The sequence below is a fragment of the Pelobates fuscus genome, chromosome 9 (genome assembly GCF_036172605.1).
Source record: "Pelobates fuscus isolate aPelFus1 chromosome 9, aPelFus1.pri, whole genome shotgun sequence".
In the NCBI taxonomy this organism is placed as follows: domain Eukaryota; kingdom Metazoa; phylum Chordata; class Amphibia; order Anura; family Pelobatidae; genus Pelobates; species Pelobates fuscus.
The window spans coordinates 91,553,894-91,581,766 of record NC_086325.1 but is presented as its reverse complement, the minus strand read 5'-3'; the positions used below and the strand labels follow the sequence as shown (position 1 = coordinate 91,581,766).

Here is a 27,873-nt window from a genome sequence, read left to right as displayed (position 1 = left end):
AAGGGATACATACTATAGGCATCAAAACAACTTTAACTTAATGAAGCAATTTGGGTGTGTAGATACATTCTCTGCCATTTAGGAGTTTCTGTCCATGCTATAGCCACTGTCCATGGTGTTTTCATGTAGGTTGTGACTGACACAGCCTGCACGATAGCAAAATGGTTTAATTTTCAATCAGGTGTTAACTTACTTTAGAAGTTTTTTGTCTCCTGCTCTTTTAATTGAATCATCATTACATACAGGAGCGCCATGCAGGGTCTAGAAGGCTATTAACAAAGCAGGAGAAAATACATTCTAAATTTAACAGAATGTGCAATAAAGGAAGTTTAAACATTGGATCTCTCTTTACAGGAAGTGTACATTTTTATCTCCTGCTCTGTAAATTGATTTTTGATGACAAACAGGAGCATAATGCAGGGTTGTAATTAACAACGCAGGAGTAAAGAAATGTGCAATAAAGGAAGTTTAAACATTAGATCTCTTTTAACAGGAAGTGCTTAGGGAGACCGGGTGAGTCACATGGAGGGAAATGTGACTAGGCTGCATAAACAAAGTGATTTAACTCCTAAATGGCAGAGAATTGAGGGACATGTTCTATACTCCACAACTGCTTCATTAAGCTAAAGTTGTCTATAGTATCTCTTTAAATAGTTTAAATTGAAGGCTAAAAATCTTATTTTTTATTCTTTATTTAATAAAAATATTTATACACATAAAGCAATATAAGTTCGGGGTAAACCCTGTGTATAATTGCAGAGACCGTACAATAAGATATGTAAAACATTATAATTTCTAGATTATACCTCCTCCAACAAGAATTGTGAATCAATCACCTCTACAAAGAGATGCTTAAGTATGCTGAGAAGTAGGATAGTAACCCTCCCAAAAATGTGTTAAAGTACCTAAGGCAATAGGTGACTAAATGTGCTATGCAATAGTTTATAAGATTTAAAGTTGGTAAGGCTAAACATTATTTTAAGTTGTAGATCCCTGTTATGTCATTTGCTTTCTTTTTAGCAATAATTCATGTAAATTTTATGTATCGCTGTACTTGATAATGTATGTTCTAATTATATGGACGTATATTTTCGGTTTATATGAAGACTGAGAATGGACAAATAGCCTGTCCTTCAGTTAGTCCCACGATTAGGCCTCAAAATTAAGATGACTTGTGGCAATGGCATATCAGATTGGTCCTTCCCACAAGGACAGTCCAGATCCTACTATGTCAAATTCTTTGTGCAAACCCAGACAATCTGGGTCTCATCAGTGAAGTGTATTACAATCTCAGTTGCTCCTGTCAGTCGCTAAAGTGTTTTTTTTTTTTTTTTATCCTATGCTTGGAACACTGAATTTCTAAGTTTTGCTACTTAAAAGAAGCTAAAACAATGTAGTATTATTTTTATCTGAGCTTTTTATAACATAAACAATTGTGAAAACTCTCTACCTATCTTCCTGACTGCCTGTGTTCATTATCCTAGAAGAGGCCAAAATCTGCAGCAAAATATCTACATCATTGTGTTGGCAAATGTATCAAGTTTATGAAATACAAAGCAGTGTGATGCACCTAGTAGTATCCCTGATGGATTATGGTACACACTATCGCCTTTTCCATGTTTCACATTGTTGCTTTTGACGTACACAGAGAATTAGTAAAGATTGTAAAACATCTCAGATGACATTAAGGTACATGTCTTTCTCTTTGTCATTTTCAGGGGCTCTTGGTATTACATGGGTGAAATATTATTGCAGATATGAAAAGGAGGGGAGAAATTTAAGTTTGACACCTGTAGAGCAGAAGCCAGGATCCAGACAGGTGAGTGGCTGAGAGTCAGATTAGGTTTTTCTTTTTGTATTTATTTTTTTTTGCCCAGAAATTACTACCAGATATTTTGTGCAACATATTTATCTCATTCAGAACAATACTACTTTGCTCTTATCACTGTTCTATCACTGTTCACACATCAATATTAAAGGGACAATTTTGTCATCAGAACAACTACAGCCTAATGTTTTGCTGTAAACACTGTATTTTCAGAGAAAATACAGTGTTTACATTACACACATTGGGACACTGAACTTTCCTCCTAGATATGCATTGATTCAATACATCAGAATTGACAATCTCAGCCAATCCAATGCTTTCATATATATATATATATATATATATATATATATATATATTTTAGTGTAGCTTGGATATATATATATATAAATACAAAAGTTCCTTGCACTCACGCTTGATGTATAAAGGTATGCCTTATGAGGCTTGCCGGGTGCCAGTCTTTCAGGGAGGTAAATTGTAGTTAGTGAAGTAAGGCAGGCTGCACTCTCAGACTTGAAAATACAAATGGTGTTTATTCCATCGAAAATAGAAAATACACACATACATATACACACTAGACATGTGCATTCGTTTTCGGATGAAATTCCTGTGGTTTTCGTATTCGTCGGCAGAAACGTAAACGAAAGAGCAACATACGATAATGGAAACCAAAGTTAAAAATGTGTTCGTTTTCATCCATTAGGACGAAAACAGTAAAAAAAAGGTAAGGAGAGAGCCTACATCTCTACCAGCTCCCTCCTTGTAAAAAATAATTACCGCCCCCCGCATTAAAATCCATTCAGAGGTTAAATCCTCCTGAATGCCCCTACTCGCGGCATGTCAACTAAACAGCGAGCAGCCAGTGGCTGCTTACTGTCATTACACACTAATTATAAATCAACATGGGGGTCACTCTGACCCCCATATTGATAACAGTGAGATTAAATCCTCCCTGTTGCCCCTACTCGCATTGCCGCGAGTAGGGGCATATCGCCTAAACAAATGTAAAATTACAAGTGACTGGACAGCTATTGTTGCCCAGTCACTAGTGCAATAAATGGGGGGTGGGAGGGGGGCTGGCACCGGTAAAATCCTGCTGCCCCTACCTGTGCCAGCCCCCCCATCCCTGCAGTAGGGGAATGTCGCCTAAACAGCGAGCAGCCAGTGGCTGCTCGCTGTCATTTAAATCAGTATTTTACATAGAAGTGAGTGAGAGCTATGGTAAGAGAGAGTACAAGTAACAAAATGTTATAGTAAAACTATAACAATGTTGCAATAGGAAAAAGTAGCTATTTAGCTCTAAATAGCTACTTTTCCCACGGTACTCTTACCAGCTCTCTCACTTCTATGTAAGTTTAAATGACAGCGAGCAGCCAGTGTCTGCTCGCTGTCATAAAACTAAATATAAATCAATATGGGGGTCAATAGGACCCCCATATTGATAAAAAGGAGGTTAAACCCTCCCCAATGCCCCTACTCGCGGCACGCCGCGAGTAGGGGCATATTGCCTAAATTGACATTTTAAAACACTAGTGACTGGGCGGCTATTGCTGCCCAGCCGCTAGTTAAATAAGGGGGACCTGACACAGCCCAGCCCCTAGTCACTCCCCCCCGCCCCCCCCCCCCCCCCCCAATAAAAAAGCCTACCTACCCTCCTCACCCTAGTAATAGTGAGGGGGTGGGCAAAAAACTAACCTGTTAAAAAAAAATAAAAAATAATAATTTCATACTTACCATTTGATGTCTTCTTTTTTCTTCCTTCGTCAGCCCCCAAAAAATGCCAAATAAAAACCCATAATATGCACTGCAACTGTTAAAAAAACAAAAATAAAAACAAAACAAAAAACAAGCACAAAAAAAATAAAATAATCCATCTTCACCCATGTGGGCCTCCGCGCAGACTGAGCTCTGCAGGGCGGGGGAAGGCTTATAAAGCCTTGCCCCGCCCTGCAATTAAGCTCAGAGCACTGTGATTGGTCGGTTTAAACCAACCAATCACAGTGCTCTGACAGGTAAATGAAGAGACTGACAGGTAAGTCTCTCCATTTACCTATCACAGCACTCTGGTTGGTTGGTTTGAAATTCAACCAGAGTGCTCTGTGTCATTTTACACAGCGTGGGAAAGTTCTTTGGAATTTTCCCACGCTGTAAAAAGTGGCTAGCACTCTGATTGGTTAATTTAAGTCAACCAATGGTCCCCCCCACCATTATTAAATTAGGGTCCCCACCCGCCATGCATTGGTGGGGACCGGGGGGGGACATTAGGACCCCCCACAATAATTAAATTAGGGTCCCCACCCACCGCTCATGGGTGGGGACCGGGGGGGGGGGGGGACATTAGGTCCCCCCCACAATTATTATATTAGGGTTCCCATCCGCCGGCAATGGGTGGGGACGGAGGGGGACATTAGATCCCCCCCCCACAATTATGTTAGGGTCCCTACCCGTGGGCAATGGGTGGGGACCAGGGGGGGCACTATGTCCCCCCCCCCCCATTTTAACTTGTGTGTTCCCCACCATGGGGGAAGGGGGGGGGGGGGGGGGCCTGTGTCAGGTCATTGAATTTAATTCTAGCTCTTTCATGCATTCTGGACCATAAACACATCTTGCATAAGAATATATATTCTGGTTATATTTTCTCGATTGCTGAGAATATTGAAAAAGTATTAATTTGTCAGATTAACAGAATGCAAGAATTTTATGGAATTTACAACTACAAGTAGATAATGTATTTTCCTGTCCCTTTCATTAAGTTAGCCATGGTAAATATGCATGTTTGTAGAATTGTGTCTGCTTAAACATTTAGCACTACAGAGTATAAAAGTGTGTTAATCCTCCTGTAAAATAAATATTAACATAAGCATAAGTAGTTATCTATTTTATTTTCCAATATCCATCTCCCTATTTGTATTCAGTAACTGAATGCAGGTTGTATAATTGTGATCAAACTCCACTTTAGTTTTTTTTTATGTAAATTCTTCTAACACTGTTCACATATCTGTATTAAATGAAATACTTAATATCATTTATGTAATTCACCCATTGATAAAAAATATTAAATACGCTATATGCACACTTAAATAAAAAAGAACGGAGTTATTACTTATTTTAATGGCCATACTGGAATATTTTGTGCTAGTTTACTCTATTTACCAAATTTATTATAAAGCATCCTCTAAAACATTTTCCTAGCACTTGCAGAACGATGGTTACTTCTTGCGTTTAATTCTATCACCTACAAGCATTGTGAACACAAAATGCTCAATCTCCTCTAAGATCAGTAATCGCAATAGCATTATCGGTTATTTATATTATTTTATTAATGTCCACCTCTCTGTGTGTACAGTAACAGAATGCAGGTTGTGTAATTGTGTCTTCATTAGTAACGCTGTAATCTTGTTTGTCTACCAGGAAAGCCTGTGTCGTAATCCCCCACCTTTACCATCTGTCTGCAATGACCAGCTCATTTCTTATAACCGATGCTCCATGAACTTCCCGTCTCTTTCTCATTTCTCTGTTAGGCTTCCCAGGAGCTGACCCTAAAGTCTTGCATCAGAAGGAAGAGCGATTCTATTGACAAGCGATTTTGCTTTGATGTAGAGACCAATGAAAGGTGAGTTTGAAGGATTTTAGCCCAATGTAGAGAAATACTATATTATGTGGTATACCTGTCTTATCTTTACTGTATGATCTGTCACAGATATGGAGTAATGCCATGGCCTCCTTCTGTAGAGCATCATTAAATTGCTCATAAAAATTATATTTGTCGTCAAACACTACTGCACTTTAAAAAAATATATTTTTATGAATCTACACATAATTTTATGAGTTTAGAGTTCCTATATTTTATACCACTTCTTTCTTCATCTTTTTTATATTCTTGATGTTACGCTATACTTACTCTGCTGAGGGACTGCAAAGGGCACTTTTATTTTTTTTTGTATACAACTTACTGCTTTGTTGTGCCCACTGATTTGTTTCCTAGCAATTGTGATTGACTCACAGTATCTCTGGGTACATTCCATTACCTGCACATTTTCCCCTTTGTTGTCACTTTCAAGTTACTGTGTGACTTGAGGAAATTGCCAGAGCATGACTGAGGAGTTTGGTTTTCTGCTTGTGTGCAATGACATACAGCAGATTCTGAATGTTACCAAAGACCCACACGTGATCTACACATGAGATTCATTAATAGACAGACACAGTTGTCGGTAATGAAGATCTAGCCTATAAGTAGATGTTTCTGTTTTTCTATATGCATTGCATATGATGGGAGGGTCGTGTTCACCTCCTAGTTAATTATGTTATTCCTACTCTTAAACGGATATGCTAAGCACCATAACTACTACAGCCAACTGTAGAGGTTATATTGCCAGGAGTGAGCTAGACCTCTTCTAGCGTAAGTAGTCAATCCGTTTGAGAATGGTTTGACAATTTACTTGGGGTTCACTGGGTGCCAGTCACCTCCTCCTCTGTAGCTGGAACTCCTGCAAGAAGGTTTTTTAAATTGTACCTGTACCCAACATTCAACCTTGCAGCCCATAAACTGTACACTATATTAACCCATTCCACTCCCTATCGTATTAACTGTGTCATTACTTCTCTTCTGATGTCAGTACATTAATGTTAATATGGTTGACTCAAACCATAATTCAGGCAGCAGGTTCTGTGCGAGCCTCTCAGATCGGAACATCTCTTTCAGGTCACAACATTCTTAATATGTATTATTGCTTATTTCATGTGCTCACATAACAAATCAGTTTGACATTCACTTTCACTTTTTTTTTATTTTGCTCAGACCAGGGACACTCACCTTGCAGGCTCTGTCAGAGACAAACAGACGGCTATGGATTGAAGCAATGGACGGGAAGGAACCAGTAAGTGTGGTGATGTTTGAGCGACCTCTGCTGGTAGGAACTGCAGCGTGCAGTACAGCCGCTGTAAAATGGTATCAGGAAAACTAGTCTCATGGTTGAATTACCTTCTCAGTTAGATATACCTGCAATATTATAGGACCCCTAACCACAAACTCGTTTTCCTGGCAGTATAGTATTAATATGTCCCCCCCACCCTCATGGCCCCCCTCCCGCCGGGCTGAAGGGGGAGGAAGGGGTTAAACACTCACCTTTCTCCAGCGCCGGGCTCCCTCGGCGCTGGGGACTCTCCTCCTCCTTTTTACGTCATCGGCTGAATGCGCGCGCATTCCTACGGACGCTGGCATCTTCTCACTGTGAAAATCACAGTGAGAAGCGCGGAAGCGCCTCTAGCGGCTGTCAATGAGACAGCCACTAGAGGCTGGATTAACCCATATGTATGAAACTGCTATGTTTACAGCAGGCAGGGTTAACCCTAGAGGGACCTGGCACCCAGACCACTTAATTGAGCTGAAGTGGTCTGGGTGCCTATAGTGGTCCTTTAAAGGAAAGTGCCATCTGTGCAGAGCTGATGGCACTTTTTAGAGTTCCGACAACTATGTTAAATCAATCCGAAGAATAGCTTCATTAGGGCCATCACTCGTGTCCATAAAATCTGTGTCTCATCACACGTCCACCAAATATGGACCATAGTGCTGGTGGTCCACCTCAATTACAGTGACAAATGTGAACTCTCAAAGTGAACCAGTCTTGCCGGCACCAGATACCATCTATATTGTATATAATTATACAGTATTTTCCTGAACACTTCCAAGTTAGATGCATATGATGTCATCCCTTTCATAAGTCTTTTAAAACCTAAACTTAATTTAAATTGATGTTTAAAGCGGCACTGTCATGGCCTTATCCCGTTTTTTGTTATTTTTAACCCCCCTCCCGACTCCACTACATCTAATTGTCCCCCTAGTCACCACAAATGCCCCTAAGCCCCCTATATTACCTATTTTGTAATCTTTATTTTCTGCCTGGGCCTAGGTCCTGGTCGCCGCCATCTTTGTGTGGGTAGACGAAGTCCCTGTGGGACAGGTCATCTGCCCACAGTAGATAGCGCTGTGAAATTCGTCAGAAAGATGAATCTCTTTTACCTTTAAGAGCACTGATTGGTTGGCTTGGAATCAACCAATCAGAGTGCTCTAAGCCTAATTGCAGTGCGTGGGAAGGCTTTTTTTTTTTTTTTTACAACAGTGGTAGATAGCTCCCTAATACCATGGGAATTAGGGAGTTATCTACTAAGCGGCTGCACGATGCGAGGCACTAATCGGATCGTAATTTCTTTCATTCAAATGAAATTCTGATCTGAACAAAGTCTCGAATTGCATCTTAACACGAATGGAGAAACTGTTCTCATTCTGTTAGGACGAAATTAGGTAGTTTCGCTGGCTTCCTGTCTAAGTGACAGGACATTTGGGAAAACTGACAGGAAGCATAGCGAGATCACGGAGGAAAGGTAAGAATTGTGTGAACATTTCTCTGACCAAGGAAACAGAGCACACTTTGATACTCCGCTGGTCATAGATGGTCAGGCGTATGAAACCTCCATAAGACAAAATAGCCCCTAATTTGTCTTATGTTTTAAAGAAAACTAGAGCAGATAGGAAGAAATGAAGACCAGATCCTGAGAGAGGGAGAGAAGATGAATCGATTGGGGAAAGGTAGGTTCGGCATGACAGTGCCGCTTTAATTAGACATTAAAATATAAAGCCGGCTAAGTTTAATCAATTTTCTTAACTTGTTCCCTCTTGTTTGCCACAATTTGAGTCTTCTGTTTCTTTAATGTTTTTTGTTTGTTTGCAATGTATTATGTGTGCTGTGTAGCTGTGAAAACTGATATATTTATTTTATGTGGTAGCAATGAGCTTTTACGGTCTTCTACATGTGCAGTGTTTTTTTCTTTCCTATATTAACTGAAATTTAGCTTTACAAATAAGGTTTTAAGATATGATTTTTGGATACAATGGCTGCCCATATGAATCAGTAGAAAATGGATCATTCCTGTGTGTTTTTTCATAAACTTCTTTTTGTCATTGATTTCTTTACAGACCTTTTTTTTTTTTAGGTGCTGCTATGACAATATTTTTTAAAAACAACATTGGAAGATGCAGCTGGATTGACATTTTGTAGATTAATGTGTGGTTTTCTGGAGCAGGAAGACTTATTTTCTGTACTTTCGGTGTCTAGTTCTGTGCTGTGTTTTATTCGGTTAGTTCTGTCAGAATTCAGAAGATCCATGTGGCTTCGAAATCTTTATTTTATCAACTGATATTTAACAGAATGAGTTTATTATTGTGATTTAAATAAAATGACTTGTTCATTGTAGATTATATAATTATGTTATCTTCTGTTTTCCTGGACAGATTTATCACAGTCCGATCACAAAGCGGGATGAAAGTAAGTGAAACTTATCATAGTGGCATTCATGTATTGCTTTATCCCAGGGACAGAATCCACAATTAAGTCCCATTTCGAATTTTGTTGGGTCCATTGGATCAGCACATCTTACTCTCAAAAAAGCTGTTGAAGCAGAGCTGCCTTTTCAAGAGAACTAGAGACTTCTTTTAACCTGAGAAGAGCTTGATTAATGTGTTCTGTATAAATCATTATGCAATGAAAGAATGGGTTATTGGGCTAATTAGACCGTTAACAATGAGTCCCAATGCCACATACAATATGTGGGCCCTTGTCAAAATAGTATAAGAACCTCTACTGTTTTCTTAAATAACACTTTAGCTTATTGCCATAGATTTCATGTATGTTTCCACAGACCAGAACAGCATATTGAGGTAAAGGACCAATATAGCTTACTTCTTTTTGTACTTGGAACTAGCAAACATTGTATAGTAAATTTAAAAAGTGAGGGGTTGAAGTAATCACCAAATACTGTCTTGCAGTTTCAAATTACATCCTTGAACTTTCACTAATGGAGTTTATCTTGCCCTTACAGTGGAGCTGAATGAGGTGGGATTCCGGTTTGTTCGGAAGTGTATCAACGCAGTGGAGACAACTGGTAGGAATTTACAACTGGTTTAGATGGTGTGGTTAGGAGATGTATAGTTTTTGTTTATTACTTTGTTAGTTTGCCATCTTATATTATAAATACAATCTGCTGTGTCAGATGATCTGCCTGCCCGATACTGTGAGTTTGGATAGGTTTACATTATTCAGATGATATGTTTTGTGTTCTAATGACCTGCAGAATACTGTATGGATTTGATGTGATTATTTGTGAGGTTAACACTATGGTATCTGGTGATTCGTTTTTTGGGTGGTATTAGAGTAAAGCTTCACTATTTATTTTTTTTAATTTTAATTCTCTTGTTAAGTTAAGGCTACTTAACAGAGAAAAATGAACCTCAAAAAACTCAGTATTCATTCAATTTCTGCAAATCTACGGTATGTTGTGTTATAGACTATGGCCGTCTCTTAACTTCCTGGAATGCCTTGTGTTAGCTACCTAAAACTTAACAATGTAATGAATTGTGTAAAACTGGAAAAGAGCCCAATTTTGGTGTAAACTATGTAACCAGTCCTGACTGTGTGTGCTTCATTTAACCTGATTACTACTGTACATTTGAACAGAAGAAACTCTAATCTACGTTGCACCACTGACCAGGCTTTACTGAAATACATACACAGTGATACTTTTGGGGACACCAGACCACAATGGAAATGCAGGGAGTTGGAATAAAATCGCTTCTTCTATTCCCTACTTGTAAGTCACGTAATGCTAAGCAAAAATCCGCACTGCAACATGCAGAGGCACTTTGTCACCCTCTGCGGTGGGATAAAGGAAACCGTATCCCAATCTGAGATTGGTGGCAAAGTGAAAGAGTGTGCAAATAGTCTACGTGAGTGACTGCCATTTTTTGCTTGCCAATTTATCTGCACATCTCTGGAAGAAAGAAGCCAGTATAAAAGGGGACCCAATAAAGACCTAGCCTAGAAAAATAAATTCACAAAATTACTAAATGATGGCTGTGTTATTAGGAATTTAAGGAACAGAGTACGACAAAGAATAAAAAGACTTGTTTATGGCTCCATTAATATTAAAGTTGACTCTTAATGTCCCCCTCTCCCTTCATTCATGTTTGTGGGGTGAAAAGTTTCTAATATTAGTGGCACATCGTTCTTGGAAGAAGGCTGCATACTGGAGGCATTCAATAGTGTGATAAAAGTGCAAATAGTCTGAGCAGTCTTTCACCCGATCAATGTTTTTGAGTGCTATAACATAATTAGTAGCATTGTGATCCATTTATATACAGTATTACACTTCGTTTCTTTTGTGTTTTCTCTTTTCTTTCTTGCATATTGAGGCAATGTTTGCTCAAGTACTGTAAGTGTATAATTCCACTAAATTGCACTGGTATTGATGCACAATTTTGTCATTTTGCACATTTAATTATTTTCTATATTTTGCACAATTATGAGTGAGCACTTTCTGATGCACTTCAAAGAGGATAAACATTTTAGTTGTGCTGGTAATTGATCTTATTGCACAAAAAACAGATTTGCACATATTTAAAGGCACAGCACACTTTATATTGGGGTTATATTATTTAAAGTGTTTTGGTTCGGATTATTTAGAAAGTACATAAGCGCCATTTATACTTGTTTAGTTTGGGATATTTAGATAGTTTATACTTTGGATGCATGCAGTATAAATAGTAAATATCCCGTCCCTGATCCCAGAAAACAATACTACATTTATACTATATTAAATATATTGTAATGTTAAACCCATCATACCCTTATATAATTATTGGGATGGGTGGGTTTTTTGCAAACCAGCAAGTATAATTTAATACTAAATGAATTCTCATGTTCATAAAATGGAAATAGGTTTTGAAATAGACATAATGTTAAAAGAATTGAAAATACACAAAATCCACTTTCACAGAAAAATAATTCAGACTTCCAGAGACTGTGCTTGGTTTGTGTATAAGTATATTGTTATTGGCTGAAGGTACATTGAAGAACCTGTCCAAAAATACTTAATGCCACACATAGGCCATGGGAAAGAAGGCTTGCATTAATACACTTGTGCAAATTAATTTCCGATAGTTTCTTTGAATCATATTCCTTTTAATCCACACCGAAACTAATCAATTGTCTGGGATTTTACATGTGAAATTATATTCATTGAATACGATCTCACAGGTAATTCCAAGACAATTTATTCATTCAGGTGCGGATTATAATGAATTTGATTCAGACAAACCATTCAAAACTAATTTTGACAGTTTTAATTTTTACAAGTTTAACATTTAATCCATGGAAGTCATAGAATGCTGTTTGTCTTTTATTGCAGGGATTACAACGGAAGGAGTTTACAGGACAGTGGGAAGTAACATTCAGGTGCAGAAGCTCCTAAATGCCTTCTTTGGTAAGATTTTTTTAAAATGTATTTTCTTCTTTTCATTCTGATCTTAACATGGACTGACATCACACATTGCTAGAGTTCCCTTTGTCTGTGTGGATATTTTACTTTTTGGTCATATATATATATATGTCAATGAGTTAGTTGCCAACTGTCTTTTGCCCTTATACCAAAAATAGATATACCGGGGGCGGGGCCTGAACGGCATGGCGGACGGTCGCAACTTGCAGGAGCTCCCTACTAATCTACTGTCTCAAGCGTCTTACCGGGACTCCTGCCGCTCACAGCTTGACCCAAACAGGGAACTACCTAACACGGACGACGGCTGGAGTGTCCTGGTGCAGAAAGCAGGGATGCCGACCGCCAAAAGCCAGGCGGAGCGGTTGCGGCCTAGCGGGGGCTCCGGGCGGGAGACTTGGCCGATCTCCTGTCCCATGTCTCGCATATCAGCAGGTACTCACGAGGTCCCGTTCCCCCCCCCCCCCCCACAGGGCCGGGGGGGGATATCCCGGTCCACAGCAAACAGCATGGTGTTGGCTCCGGCCCAAACACAGGCGATCACCCTAACCGAACCGCGAAGGGAGGTGCAGACACGAGGGCTATTGCACCCTGCACTGACCAACCTCAGACGGCAAGCGCCACGAGGACGCCCGGCGACATAGAAGACAAGCTGGGATACACGGCCAGGCTGGAGAGAATCTTTCAAGATTTTTGGCACAAACTGGAGGTACATATGCGCTCAGCCCTGACCCACCAAACTACCAGACTCCCACACAAGCGACAAATAAACAAAACACCTGTACATAACAGGGCCCGAACATGGCGGCCGTGTGAAACGCGCCACAACAAAGCAGCGAGCGGGAGGGATAAACTGCGATAAACTGCGATCTCACATGGGGACGAATTCCCAAACTCAAGCCATGATACCAAACACAGCCCGCAAGAACCCAACCGGGCACAAAGACCTACCTCTTGGCCCAAAGCTTCACCCACGACGGCGGAGAAGCGGTACTTGCACGGTGCGGCAGACCGCCCAACAACACCAACACACTCTGGATGCCACTACCGTGGGCCGTCCATAACGCCTTCCCAGGCCGAAGTCCACATGGAGACAGACTCCAAGACACCGACCACACCGCCGGAGGCGGCAAAACACCCAAGCCCCCAAGGGCGCCCAACGAAGGGACGACACGGCCTCTCCGAGTAACCGAGTCGGTGGATCACGGGTGCAGGACTTCAAGATGACCTGGGGCTGGAGGACGGCCGTTGCCTACTCAACGCACTGCAACCCTGTGGACCCTCCCGAATGATGGTGCCATCTCCCCTGCTTTGCCAGGCTGTGATGCAGTCCTAACCAGCAAAGGTATAGGCTGAGCTAACCTCCTTAATTGGCAGTCCCACCAACATAACTCAACTGAGGTCTACTGGGGACTTAACCTGTACTGCCCACATAGACTCTCCTTGCTGGACTCACACCTTACAATTACACTCGCCATGCTGACCTCTGGATATTTTTGCCGTTGCATGTACCTAGAGGGCCGAAGGGAAGCCTAGCATGTCTAGATAAGACTTAGTCCTGTCGTTAGCTATGCATTACAATTAAGATTAGCATCTTGAGACCAAGCAGAATTCTGTGAGGTACCTAGGTACATATATGGCGGACTTGCATGCGAGTCACTCAGGCTCAAAAGCCTTTGGATATCGCCTATGTCTAGCTACTACTACAAGTTTACGCTAACCATGTTATTATTGTTTTGGAATGCTTAACTTAGCATTTTTAGATATGTCTTAGTCTTATCGTTAGTCATGTATTCAATTTGAGCCTAGCATCTTGAGACCAAGCAGAATTTCGTGAGATACATAGGTACACATATGGCGGACTTGCATAGGAGTCGCCCAGACTCAAAAGCATTCGGATATCGCCTATGTCTAGCTACTTTTATTAGTTTACGCTAACCGTGTTCTTAATGTTATGAAAAGCTACACTTAGCATGTTTAGATAAGTCTCAGTCTTAACGTTAGCTACGTACTAAATTAGAGCTCTGCATCTTGAGATCAAGCAGCATTTTGCGAGGTACTTGTGTACATGGATGGCGCTCTCGTTTGGGAGTCACTCAGACTCAAAAGCCATTGGACATCACTTATATCTAACTACTTTTAGATTAAGCTAAACGTGTTATTAATGTTATGGTACGCATGATTACTACAAAATGAGGCTGTCACTCATAGGGATGTTTCACTGTGTTGGCATGCTCCCAACCTGTATAAAAAAAAACGTACATCCCCTCCTCTTTATTCTGTACCCCTTTTAACGCATGCCTCAATAAAAGAAAGATTGACAAAAAAAAATAGATATACCTGCTATACTTGGACAGTAGCCATTACTGTTTGTCACAATCGACTACAAGAGATATTGTAAAGACAATACAAGTCCAATAAATCGGAAGGTATATGAAACCAGAGGAAGAAGTCCCACACAAAAAATCTTTATTGCTAATCACTCAAAAATAGTCTAAATCGTTACCCACTCTAATTCTTTTTTGTTATAAGTGATATTGTACTCATTTTTCTTTTTCCATATTCATTATACGTTTCATAGATGAACACCATAAAATAATAATAATAAAAACCAGAGCACATGCGATCCATTAGATGTATACAGTAAATATCGTTCCCTTTAAAACCTTTTCCACTATGAATGTTTTGCTGTTCTTTTACATTGTGATCGTAATTAAGCCAACATATTAAATAGCCTTTTCAAATGAATCTTAAAGGGCAGCCGTCACATTACACCATTTGGAAAAAAAGATTTAAATCACTTTTTTTTATTTGTTGCTCAATTCTCTTTAAATTTATGTTAAAGATTAAACAATTGACATCATAAATCAACTCGGTCCAGACATACTATGCCTTGGTGGAGGATAATGAGCAGTAGAAACATGATTTGAATTGATTATACTCCTAGGCAGAAAAATTCAGAACTTATAACAATGTTTGACATGCAGCCAAGATGGATGTCCTTAGATCCATGATACTCCAGTGTGTATTTCTTCATTTCATTTTATGTTTCAGACCTCAAGAGCACATCTATGTAAATATGGGGCATACGTAAACATATAAAAAATTCCTGGAAAGTGATATTTCCCTTTAACTGTCCTCTAAGATACCTTTGAAAATATTTACCCTATTGCATCTTAAGTTTCTTTTTTTTTTTTTCCATATTTTGTTTCATATTTATTTTATAAATAAATGAATCTGTACAATCAATAAAATAATGTGTTGAGTCCAAAAAAGAAAGAACTAGTAGTTAGGACCTTTTTCATTTCCTCTTTCCCATATGACTTCACTCATTCATTCATCATTCATCCTGGAAAAATCCGTATTTATCTATACTTCGGGTCTAGGGTATCTGGCAAATTTTGGGGAAGTAAAAAAGGAAAATTAAGTTCTATTCAAGTCTCTATTGGCTCAGGGATCCCAAATATCTTGCCTGACCAATAGAGAAATAAAACCCTCGCTCCATATTTCATTCACATTGCATTTGGTTGGCTATTTCAGACTGTTTTATTTACGATGGGATTTTCCAATTCTTAGCTATACAAATTTTATAAATAATATATTCTGAAGCCGTTACCAGCGCATTTCACTCCAACTCCCAGGTTTTATGTGCTCCCTTCTACCTTTGCTCAAATTCAGCCTATTCACTTATCCGAGCTTTACATTAGCCAAGATTTGGTTCATGATGACATTTCCTTTTTTTTTATTCTTTATTAAAATAGTAGATTTGAGCTTTGTTTTATTTATCTTTTTTATAGTTGAGCTGCAGGGTGCTGTATTTATATGTGGGATGAATCTATAATTCTATCATGTTATTCTTTTCTAACTATACTTGTCCATATTATATAGCCTACGTGTTTGTGATACAACATCTGTATACTCTATTCTGAACTTTTTCTTGTTTTCTTTACTTAATATACTTTATTGACTATGAATAGTAATATAATGTCTACAGACTTATTTTATTAATATGGCAATCTGTGTTTAATTTAATCAGAGTGTGCTTTTTTTGTATTATACTTTGTGAAAATTGACTTCACTTTGTTTAGATTGTAAGCTCGTTGGAGCATTGCCTTCACATTATCTTGTTTGTTAGACAAACCTGTACTTAATGTTTAGATCTTTAGATTAGTTAGTCAGTCAGTAGTTTATTTTGCCTTACAAATCATTAGCAAATGTAAAAACAATAAACATTTACCTTCAGTTCTAAATAATGTATACAATTTTGTAAAAAACCAAACAAAACGCATTTAAGAAGAATGTACTATTGGGAAATATCTTGTCTGTGTGAAAAGGAGGAAAATAAATTGTATCTTTTATTTAAAAAAAAAAATCATCAGATAAAAATAATTGTGTGTACAATACGCTACACAAGATGTCTCTTTGGTTTGCAAATTCTGGACATTAAATACCACAGGTAGTGCCAGTAATACTGGACAATGTGGGGAAAAAAAATAATAAAAATGCTTAATTGATAATAACGCTAGTATACATTTGCCTTTAAAGTATTCATTGATCGTAAATTCAGCACCGCCTAACGTGTGAGTCATAAATAGCAGGAAACAAAGTCCATTGCAACAAGACACAATAAAATCAAGTGACAAGAACTTTGTTGTTGATTTAGTGAATGCAGATTTGCTGTAATATTATGTAACATTATGCTGTAATACCAGAAAAGTATAATAGCCTTAGACACTGCATAGGGTGGGTGTCATTGTACGGTCAATAGCTTATAGTCTTCATCTATTTTGCAGCAGTTTTGACAAAAAATCACTCTCCTCAGCACCCAGAAATCACCCTGTAATTGCCTCCTTGATAATGTGGAAACTACACTTCTGTATTGACCATGTCAATACAGTCCCATGTGGGCGACTGCGCCCACGTGCCTAACTGTGCCACTGACATTATGAACAATATTTTCTGATGGGTGATGAATACATATTGTTATTAAACATGTTTTGATATATTTTATTTAAATTATTTAGACCTTAAATGTCCTGGAAATGTGGACCTGCAGAGCAGTGAATGGGACATCAAAACAGTTACCAGCTCGCTAAAGTTTTACCTCAGGTATGTGAGATACGTGTAAGTCTTTATATCCACATAACTGGTAAGAACGATGATGCCCATCATATGTCTGCGATGGTATCTATTTACATTTAGTGAAGGACAATACGGTCAGTCTGAAACAGCTCATTGGAGAGCAATGTAGAAACAACTATATCTTTTGTTAGATACATTAAGTATTATTATTAGTACTTCACTTCCTCTCTATCCTTCTGATCCTAGCAGCTGGTGATGTGTATCCAAACCCCGGTCCCATCTCGGCAAACCCACCTCATATTAACTACCATCTCATGTTACTCTTCCTCTAAATCCTCCTTCAATACTGCCCTCTGGAATGCACGTTCTGTTTGCAATATTACAAAATCCACTGCTGTCCACAACCTCTTCTTCTCATTCCCTAGATTTACTAGCCTTCAAAGAAACATGGCTCTCCCCCTCTGACACTGCTATCCCTACATCTTTAGCCTTTGGTGGTCTTCAACTTGCCCACAACCCAAAACTTTCTGAATGTAAAGGTGTAGGGTTTCTCCTCTGACCTCACGGCTCCTTCAAACCTCTACCCCCACACCCCCTTCCCTCTTTTTCCCATCATTTGAAATTCATTTGATTTGCCTCTTCAAACCCGTCTCTGCTAACATTGCCTTCATTTATCGCCCCCCTGGTTCCCCTCTCCTATTCCTTGACCACTTTGCTACCTGGCTACAATACTTCCTCTCTTCTAATATTCCATCCCTAATTCTTTGGGACTTCAATATTCCCATTAACCCACCTTTGACCTAAGCAGCCTCTAACCTACAATTACTTCCTCCCTCGGGCTATCACAATGGGCTAATTTTCCAACCCATGTAGCTGGCAATACCCTTGACCTGATTTTCTCTTATGCATGTACAGTATCGAATATCTGCAACACTCCATTTCCTCTCTCTGATCACCACCTCTTATCGTTTGATCTCAAGTAACCCCCACCCAACAATCTCAGTCTAACCCCCCTCAACCTTAATTCTATTGACCTCCAGCAGCAGTCAGCTGATATTGATTCACAACTGCTATACATCCCTTCCCTCTCCTGTCCCGCATTGGCCATCTCCACATATAACACTACCCTCACCTCTGCCTTGAACGCTGCAACCCCGCTCCAAACATGCACCTCGAGGAGGACACGCCCCTAACCATGGCATACTAAATCAACACGCTACCTGCAAAGATGCTACTGTTATGCTGAACGCTCTTGGAGAAAGTCTCGCACACAGACTGACTATCTCAATTATAGATTCATATTGTGTTCATACAGCGCAGCCCTTGCCCTCGCCAAACAGTCATACTTTTCCTCTATCATTAGTTCATGCTCCCTCTCTTCTTCGCCCTGCTGTGGCCACCCCCCAAACTAACCTTACAGCCGATAGCTTTGCATGCTACTTTACCGACAAGATTGAACAGCTAAGGAAAGAATTCTCCCCACCTTGTCGTTCTCTTTCTCAACCACACGTTGATCATGCCTTTCCTACCCTTCAGACTTTCTCCCCGGCTAATGAACAAGAGGTGGCTGCGCTTCTCCTTTCCTGTCGCCCCACCACTTGCAATCTCGATCCTGTCCCATCTCACCTTATCAGATCTCTCTCCCCCTTTCTTGTGTCTTCCTTAACACACATCTTCAACTGCTCTCTCTCTTCTGGCGTTGTCCCTGCTGACCTTAAACATGTCACTGTAGTACCTATACTGAAAAAAACATCTTTTGACCTGTCCTCCCCCTCTAACTATCATCCCATATCCCTGCTCCCGTTTTTCTCAAACCTTCAGGAAAGACTTGTCTTTACCCGTATGTCTCACTTCCTCAATTCCAACTCTCTCCTTGACCCTTTTCAATCTGACTTCCGCCCTTTCCACTCTACTGAGACTGCTCTTATCAAAGTTACTAACGACCTAATCGCAGCTAAATCCAAAGGCCACTACTCCATACTATTTCTTTTTGACCTCTCTGCTGCCTTTGACACCATTGATCCTGCTCTCCTTCTTCAATCACTTGATCTCTGTGACTCTGTCCTCTCATGGTTTTCCTCTTATCTCTCCTAACGCTCATTCAGTGTATCTTTTTCTTGTCCTGTCTCGGTTGGAGTCCCCCAAGACTCTGTCCTTGGTCCCCTTCTATTTTCTCTTCATACTGCCTCTCTTGGCAAACTTATTACTTCATTTGGATTCCACTACCAGACCTCTCCCCTGCGGTCCTGCGACGTGTCACTGCTTGCCTTTCTTCCATCTCTGATTGGATGTCCTTCCGCTTTCTGAAACTCATTCTCTCTAAAACTGATCTCCTTGTCTTTCCTCCTCCTAATACTGATCCTCCTCTTTCGCTCTCTCTTCAAGTTAGTGGTATCCACAAAAGTCCATCCTTGCAAGTGCGCTGTCTTGGCGTCCTACTTGATTCTGGCCTCACCTTTGAGCCTCATATGCAGTATATTGCCAAATCCTGTAGATTTTATCTTAAAAACATAGCCCACATCCAGCCCTTTCTTACGCAAGATGCTACCAAGGAGCTTGTCCATGCTGTAGTAATTTCCCTCATGGACCATTGTAACCCATACCTATAAAGCATTGAAAATTCTAGCCCCTCTTATATCTCTTCACAGATCCATAGGTATGTCCCTTCTCGGTCTCTCCACTCTGCCCGTGACCTTTTCCTGTCCGCTGCTCGCACCCGTACGGCCAACTCACGCTTGCAGGACTTCTCGTGGGCGTCTCCCTTCCTATGGAATAGCCTGCCTACCGCCATCAGACTCTCCCCTAGTCTTCAATCTTTTAAGAAGTGCCTTAAAATCCATCACTTTAGAAAAGCTTATGGCCTCCCAGAGTAACCTTTACCTTACATACCGGTCTCTTGCTCTCTCCTATAGGGCAGCACTCTACTCTCTACTCCAGCACTGCTTCACTCCCACCTTAATTGATTGCTATTTCCTGTCCTAATGTGTTTTATACCCCACCTCCTATAGACTGTAAGTTCGTTTGTGCAGGGTCCTCTTCAACCTAACATTCCTATAAGTTTTCTTGTAATTGTCCTATTTATAGTTAAACCCCCCTCTCATAATATTGTAAAGCGCTACGGAATCTGTTGGTGCTATACAATTGACAATAATAATAATTAGTGCAGTATTTAGATGTCATTGTCAGATACCTTGTTTTTCATTTGCTATTGGGGATCCTATGTGCATATTCTGTTGCTCTTCCCACAGGAATCTCTCAGAACCCGTGATGACTTACAAACTGCACAGGGACCTCCTGTCTGCTGCAAGTAAGTTATTTATGGAATATCTGTGCTGGTTACACACTGCATGGAAAATATATAGAGACTCACCTGCTCTGTGTATATATATAAAAAAAAAAAAAAAAACACTGTGTAAACCATCTATCCCTTTCATTTTAAATGAGTAGGGTTTCACTTGTAATACACTCCTTTTCATAAATGTGAAATCTTTGGATATATTTATTGTAGAATATTTCATATCATATGGGTGTTTTTCCTACACACTCCAAATATAGGTATGGATGCTGCCTGAGTGATAATGGGAACAGATAGGTATACGTGACATGGCTGTGTCTTTTTATGGGACTCCTGGTACACAAACTATATAACCATGAATTGATAGTGAAAGGTAGTATAATATGTTTCGTATGGGTTGTAGTTACAGGAATAGATTGTATCCTGAACAAAGTGAATACTTCTGTATAAATAGTTTGGTTCTTAGTGAGTAAAAGACATACTCCTACATAAAGAGTATAAGCTCACATGTGTCCATTTGTTGCACTAAGGACACATTGACATACTTTGAGAGCTGCTTGTGAATTGTGATTGTAAGGTTTCTGTACATGTTTCATGATAATCTGAATTGTATTTTTTAAATAAATAAATGAAGTTTTGTTTCTTTACGCAAGCCTTATTGCTTTCTATTAAGAAAATTAGCCTATTTTGCATTAAAAAATAAGAGATTTAATTTTTTTTAAATTAAAGACTTCATTGTTTTTTCTATAATTTGGTGAGCCAGCCAGTTTGGAAGTTTTTTACACTTCCAAAGGGGGTGTGCAGAGAGAAATAATTCTTAACTTGTAGATGGAAAGCATAATAAGGCCACGTTTTAAGACGTTTGGAGTGTGATGACTTCTTTTTCTTCAGAGTCTGAGAATTTGGATTACCGTCTGGGAGAGATTCACTGCCTTGTGTACAGGCTGCCAGATATTCACCGGGGAATGCTGGAACTGATCATACGCCACTTATCCAGGTACACAAGAAAGCCTTGTCTACTATCACATGGACTACATTGCTTTAGAGAAGCAGGCTACCAGAGCGTGCAAGTAGCTGTTCATAATTCATGGCGTTTTGAAGTAAAGGGATATGTTAACTTTTCTTTTACAGTATTGTTTATTCTTTTATTATTTCTTAGTATTTCTTAGTTCTTGCACTAATCCTGCTATCGAAGGAGAGGTAGAAGAAAACTAGATTGCAGAAGATGCTTACATAGCATGTCCCGAGTAGTAACAAAACAATTTTTTGTTAATTATACCCTATACACTACTGCACAGAAAGTGTTTATTAGACATGTGGCCTAGTGTAGTGCATTACACTGACAATACATGGTGTCAATCTCTTTATAAAAACGCTGTAAACGTTCTGTAGCAGGAGTAGAAATAGCCTGCAAAATTCCAACACGGCCCCGAACATCATATTTAAATTTTAAGTCCTGTAGAGAACCTGAGTTGGCAAGACAGGGCTCTCATTCTGGGAGTATTTAACCAAATCTAGAACTAAAGAGAAGTATGCATCTTTCGGATCTTAGGAAATAGCAAGATTAAATTAAAGTTGGACCATAGACTGGGGCACTGGGGTGACGCCTAAAACTTAATGTCTCTTTAGTGATAGATATAATTACTGCTGGAGGATTCTTGATCATGGCAGCCTTTTGCAGGAAAATAGTGGTTTGAAAACTATCTCCATATATAAGCCATCTTTGTTTGTATTTGTGTTTGTTTTATCAGATCTATTTTCCTTGATATCTCATAATTGCCATTTTAGATATTTTTTTTTTTTTTTAATATTTGTAGGGTCTGTGAATACAGCAAGCAGAACCTCATGTCACCATCTAATATGGGGGTCATTTTTGGCCCAACTCTAATGAGAGCTCAGGAGGACACTGTGGCCGCCATGATGAACATAAAGTTTCAAAATATTGTGGTTGAACTTCTCATAGAACATTGTGATAAGGTGAGAAAATATAAATCACCAGACAACAAATTCACCAGTATAAGAATCCATAACATACCCTTCATATATACATTTATGCCAATGTTTGATGTATGTGATTGGATAGGACACTGCTTGAGGTGTTGCTTGTTTCTGGTGATGGTGCTTGTGGGGCAGCATATGTTGGGGTGATAAGACTGTTAGGGGGAAACAGTAGCTGTTGTATGTTTGGGGAAGACGGGCTGTTGTATAATTATATATACATATATATGCATATATATGCCTGCCGCCCCTAGTCCATTATGCCTATGGGATATCCGGCCCTGTTTATGACACTAGCTTGTTCATTTGGCAGATATTCTCTAGTCCTCCAGAAGAAAACACTGCACCACCTGTACCACCACCACGGATAACACCCCGAACTCATAAACCTATTACCATCTCAAAGCGTCAACCAAGAGGGAGGTGTGGACTTCATCATGGGTTAAGTGAAGGGGAAGGTAACATATTTTTTAAATACAATTACAAAGAGTTTAACGTTAAACAATAATCTTCAGCCTACTGTTGACATGCATTATTATTATTATTTAATAATTTAGTAGGGACATACATCACTTGCCAATTAGTTTATAAGTCTTTGCTTGTTGGTTTAAAAACAAATAAACACATATACAAACTAAAGTAACCTTTGAAAAGTATGTAATAAACATTTATAAACTTACTTATAAACTTGATCAGATTGCATTATTGGGCACGCTTTTCAGCTGGGGGAGTTTCTTCCGTCTACCTCTCTCTTCTCACCTCATCTAAGTTTCAGACCATTATTGTGATGGAGAGAGAAATCCAGACCCTGTTTTGCATTAGATCAGACTCGCTCTTTTCTCCCAATCAGTATATTGCAAAGTGAAGAGATCTTCTAGCTGCACATGTTTAAGTCTGTCAGGCATGCCCAATGCACTTTTCCAGGATTCATAGATACAGGACACTGGTTAAATCCCTGCTTCCCCTCTGGAATCCGAATATGTCAGGTTGGTATACAAGATCAACATACAGTACTAGTCATAAAACATCCTGAAAAAGAAAGACCGATACATAAATGTAAAGTAAGAATCATGTGAAGCAAACCTGTCTAGGCATGAAGGTCGAGCAACAAAATCTATCTCAAAACATGTACTAGATAAGGTGATTATGAAAGCGAGTATTACTATATGCATTGATGAACATGCTAGATGAGATTGTAGAAGATCAACATGCATATAAGAAATGCTGCATAGCAAGCTAAAGTTTTATGAGTAAAAAGACCACTGGAACTTGACTCTCTATTATGGAACATCACTGCATAAAGTAAAATTATAAGTAATGCAGAGGGAAAAATGGAATTCAAATCATTGCAAACATCAGGTAAGAGAATGGGAGGTGTTAACTAATATGAAATGAACATTGAAGCTGGACAGGCCGTTTGCTTAAAATGACACTATTGTCACCAGAACAACTAGAGCTTATTGTATTTGTTCTGGTGAGTATAATCAATCCCTTCAGGCTTTTTGCTGTAAACACTGTCTTTTCAGAGAAAATGCAGTGTTTACTTTACAGCCCAGGGATAACTCCACTGACCACTCCTCAGATGGCTTCCAGAGGTGCTTCCTGGGGCAGTGATGCACACTGTGAGTACTGCCAGTGTCTCCACCCTCGGCATGTAGACACTGAACCAAACTTTCCTCATAGAGATGTATTGATTCAGTGCATCTCTATGACAAGATGCTGATTGGCAAGGGCTGTGTTTTTATGCTGTCTCTGCTCCTGATCTAGCTCTTTGACAGTCTCAGCCAATCATATGGGAAAGAATTGTGATTGGCTCACAAAATCCCTTCTGATTATGTCAGGCAAGCAGGCAGTTTAGGGGCAGAGGCAGCTGCAGTCTTGAATACAAGTAAGATTTTACAATATTTAAGAAGGCATTTAAGAAGGCATTATAGGGTCAGGAATACTTGTTTGTGTTTGTGACCCCTTTAGTGTTCCGTTAAGGTAGTATGCTCTGTGTCAGCCACTATAATATTAAAAATTTAATACAAGAATGCACATCAAAAAAGTAGAAACAATTGCATGAACAAACAGCTTAGGAAGCACATTGAAGTTAAGCTCGGAATGGCTGCATGGGCTTAAGATATCCTGGTGGCATCAGCAAGGCATTGGGGAGTCCCAAAATTTGACCTGTGATGCTGCAAACAGTGAAAAATAAATACATTCATCATATTTACCTGCTTTTTTTAACCTGCAGAGTAAGGCATGTCATTTAAGGATATAATGCAAAAAAATAAATTAACAGTGAAAAATATTCTTATCCTTTTCTATTTTTAGCTGTAAATCAGCAATACTTGAGTTTCTTGGCTATTTATGTTCCTCCAATTGTTTTTAATAGGAATGCTCTGCATATCCATAAAAGTCCCTACCCGGCATGGACAGAATGTGGGATACATAGTTTTACTCATTATATGAGGCATAGGTAGCCAAGGAGCATTTTTTAACCTATACACATTAACACATTAACACCATGTGTTCACATGCTTGCTGGTACTTCCAGAGCGGGGGTTGGAAGAAGACTTATATTGGCAGCACGTTTTTCATCTAGCTGCATCTATTATATTTAGGATGGCAGAAGACTTGGATGTTTGTCTTCCTCCCATAGCCAGTGCAAGAAGTGTAAGGGGCTATGGTGACTGGATTGTCCATACAATCAGATCACACTTTATAGGCATCTAATCTCAATCAAATTGTATAAAAAAATAAAACATGTTCGGTGCCAGACTGGGAGGGCTGGCAAGGAGGTCAGGTGGGGGGGGGGGGGGGGGGGGGGGGGGGGGGGGGGGGGGGGAGACACAAAATACAATTTCTATTGCAATGTAATACTGCATTTTAATTTATCTTTTCCATATTTCTTTGTTAGAAGGAATTTGGGAAGTGACATAATCAGCAAAATAAGAGTTGTTATTGTCATCTTCATGTTGTTTTGGAGTTGGGGAGGGATGTGTGGAGCACTTAGTGCGGACGTCCAAAAGTCAATTTACAGTGTCTCTCAAAATTATGGCAATGACTGTGAACATAGAATCAGGTTGTCCACCCTAGCACTGCTATTGATGTCAATAAGGAGTATATTGGCAAGTTCAAAGCACAATAGAATTCTGAATTTGATCCTCAAGGTATCTGCTTCCTCCAATTTAGTTTGTGGTGAAAGTGAGTAGGTTCTCTGATGATTCCTCTCTTATCATCTGTACATGATTCATTAATTTCGATTCACTTACTCCCGTCACCTGTAGCAGCTTACTTTGAGTGTTAAATGTATAATATTTAATAACTGCAGCAAGGTGACCGATATGAAAGAATCAGTGAGAGGAAACATTAATAGTCCTAATCTCAGGGCCCATTAAAAACATTAATTATTGGATTTATTTTACATCTTTAGATGACATTATATCACAGAATCACAACGGGTCCTTCTCCAACAGTGAGCCTCCTCTCCCAATGCAACGCAAAAAGCCAATTCCCAGGGTGGATGTGCAGACATCCTCAAATTCTTATAATGAGGATTATGTTGCCAAGATGATCTCCTTCATGCAAGACAAAGGAGCAAAGACGAGCGCAAACCATTTAAATGGGGAGTTGCCTCAATCCTCAGTGATGTCCAAAGCATCTCCAGTGTATGCAAAACGTCCCATGATAATTCCCAGAGAAAGTAAGCCTGGATTTTACTAGTTTGCCTGATAAACATAAATGCCTAATTTCCCTTTTTTCAGTTTAAATGATCATAATTTTCTCATTTTGCAGATGATGGGGATATTGCCAGTAAACCTCGCACCCCTGGAGAAAGGCCAGTTATCTCCCGACCTCCTGTCAGACCCCCAGATCCTCCCTGTAGGGTAGCACTACTCCCGAAAACAGAGCCAAAAAGTGAAGCCATCTCTGGAGGAAAGGAGAGCATATATTCTTCTGTGTAAGTGTGCATTTCTTCCATATTTTTTTTTTTTTTACATTTTTTTAATTTAATCTATTGTCTAGTCGATTTGTAAGTTGGCTTTTCAAAATGACACCATGTTGACTGACAATTTGGTTTAGAAATAATTTAGGAGAAGGTTTTACTTTGTGAATACAGAAGGAAATGAGATACGGCTGTATACAATCTAAAACAGGAACAAAAAAGTACACATAGTGTGATACAGTAAAACAAATGCTAGTGTGCTAAGATTATAATGCACTCACGAGATCAAGATGAATAGTGCGCCCAAAAGGTGCCTGCCCCGATGAACTTGGGCGGCTAAACGCCTCCACTCTCCACTGGAAATCCAAGCGGACCAAAATATGGAATGAGACTCCGGTAGGTATAGGTAAAAATAAATGTGCAAATTTATTGTAAAAAAGAGGCCATATATATTAGCCACACAAAGTAAAATAGAGGATAGATCCTACGCGTTTCGTTCCTATAATTGGGAGAGTACTAATAGAAAAAGCACATATGTAATTGTTTACATAATTGTTTATCCTGATCAAGCTGGAACGCATATGCTATTGGAACGTGGAAGTACTAAACGGACGTTACTTCCGGTTTCCGGTTCCATCTCGCCGCGCCAAGAAAGGACGACGAAACACCTACTCCACACCTGAATAGTACGATAGGATACTCCACACCTGAACAGGACGATAGGAACATCGGTAACTCCCACAGGATCCACCAATGAACTGAGTCTTTAGAGAGACTCAACGGGGGGGGGGGGGGGGGATTTTGTATGAATTTTTTGCATTGATTGTTTTTAACTGTTGTATTATTTTGGTCCCTGAGGAAGTTCCCAATTATAGGAACGAAACGCGTAGGACCTATCCTCTATTTTACTTTGTGTGGCTAATATATATGGCCTCTTTTTTACAATAAATTTGCACATTTATTTTACCTATACCTACCAGAGTCTCATTCCATATTTTGATCCGCTTGGATTTCCAGTGGATAGTGGAGGTGTTTAGCCGCCCAAGTTCATAGGGGCAGGCACCTTTTGGGCGCACTATTCATCTTGATCTCATTAGTGCATTATAATCTTAGCACACTGTGTACTTTTTTGTTCCTGTTTTAGATTGTATACAGCCGTATCTCATTTAAGCACTAAGCAAGGAATTGTAGGGAGTTAGAGAATTTATCTCCATTTGTAATGCCCTCATTAATTCACAACAATTGCAGATTTTGTGAATCATTCTGCTTGTTGACATGTGTGGGTTTATGCTAGCATTGCACATATGTAAACATTACTTTGTGTCTTTTTAGGACTGGTGCTTCCCAGATAATTTGCAGTAAGTTGGGTTATAGCAAAACGCTTTCTTTCCAAAGCAATTAATTTTCCACGTT

The 27,873-nt window shown here is 39.4% G+C and overlaps 1 protein-coding gene across 1 annotated transcript in view; it reads left to right on the top strand.

The window, feature by feature from the left end:
* Positions 1 to 27,873, top strand: part of OPHN1 (oligophrenin 1) — a 119,446-nt gene that overhangs the window by 85,657 nt on the left and 5,916 nt on the right. Inside the window, exons 10-22 of the mRNA XM_063432166.1 lie at positions 1,719 to 1,819; positions 5,350 to 5,441; positions 6,627 to 6,705; positions 9,117 to 9,150; positions 9,704 to 9,766; positions 12,068 to 12,142; positions 17,179 to 17,263; positions 20,485 to 20,543; positions 21,423 to 21,528; positions 22,349 to 22,508; positions 22,843 to 22,987; positions 25,948 to 26,217; positions 26,310 to 26,475. Coding sequence (XP_063288236.1) covers positions 1,719 to 1,819; positions 5,350 to 5,441; positions 6,627 to 6,705; positions 9,117 to 9,150; positions 9,704 to 9,766; positions 12,068 to 12,142; positions 17,179 to 17,263; positions 20,485 to 20,543; positions 21,423 to 21,528; positions 22,349 to 22,508; positions 22,843 to 22,987; positions 25,948 to 26,217; positions 26,310 to 26,475 — 1,435 coding nt within the window. The remainder of the gene's footprint in view (positions 1 to 1,718; positions 1,820 to 5,349; positions 5,442 to 6,626; positions 6,706 to 9,116; positions 9,151 to 9,703; positions 9,767 to 12,067; positions 12,143 to 17,178; positions 17,264 to 20,484; positions 20,544 to 21,422; positions 21,529 to 22,348; positions 22,509 to 22,842; positions 22,988 to 25,947; positions 26,218 to 26,309; positions 26,476 to 27,873) is intronic.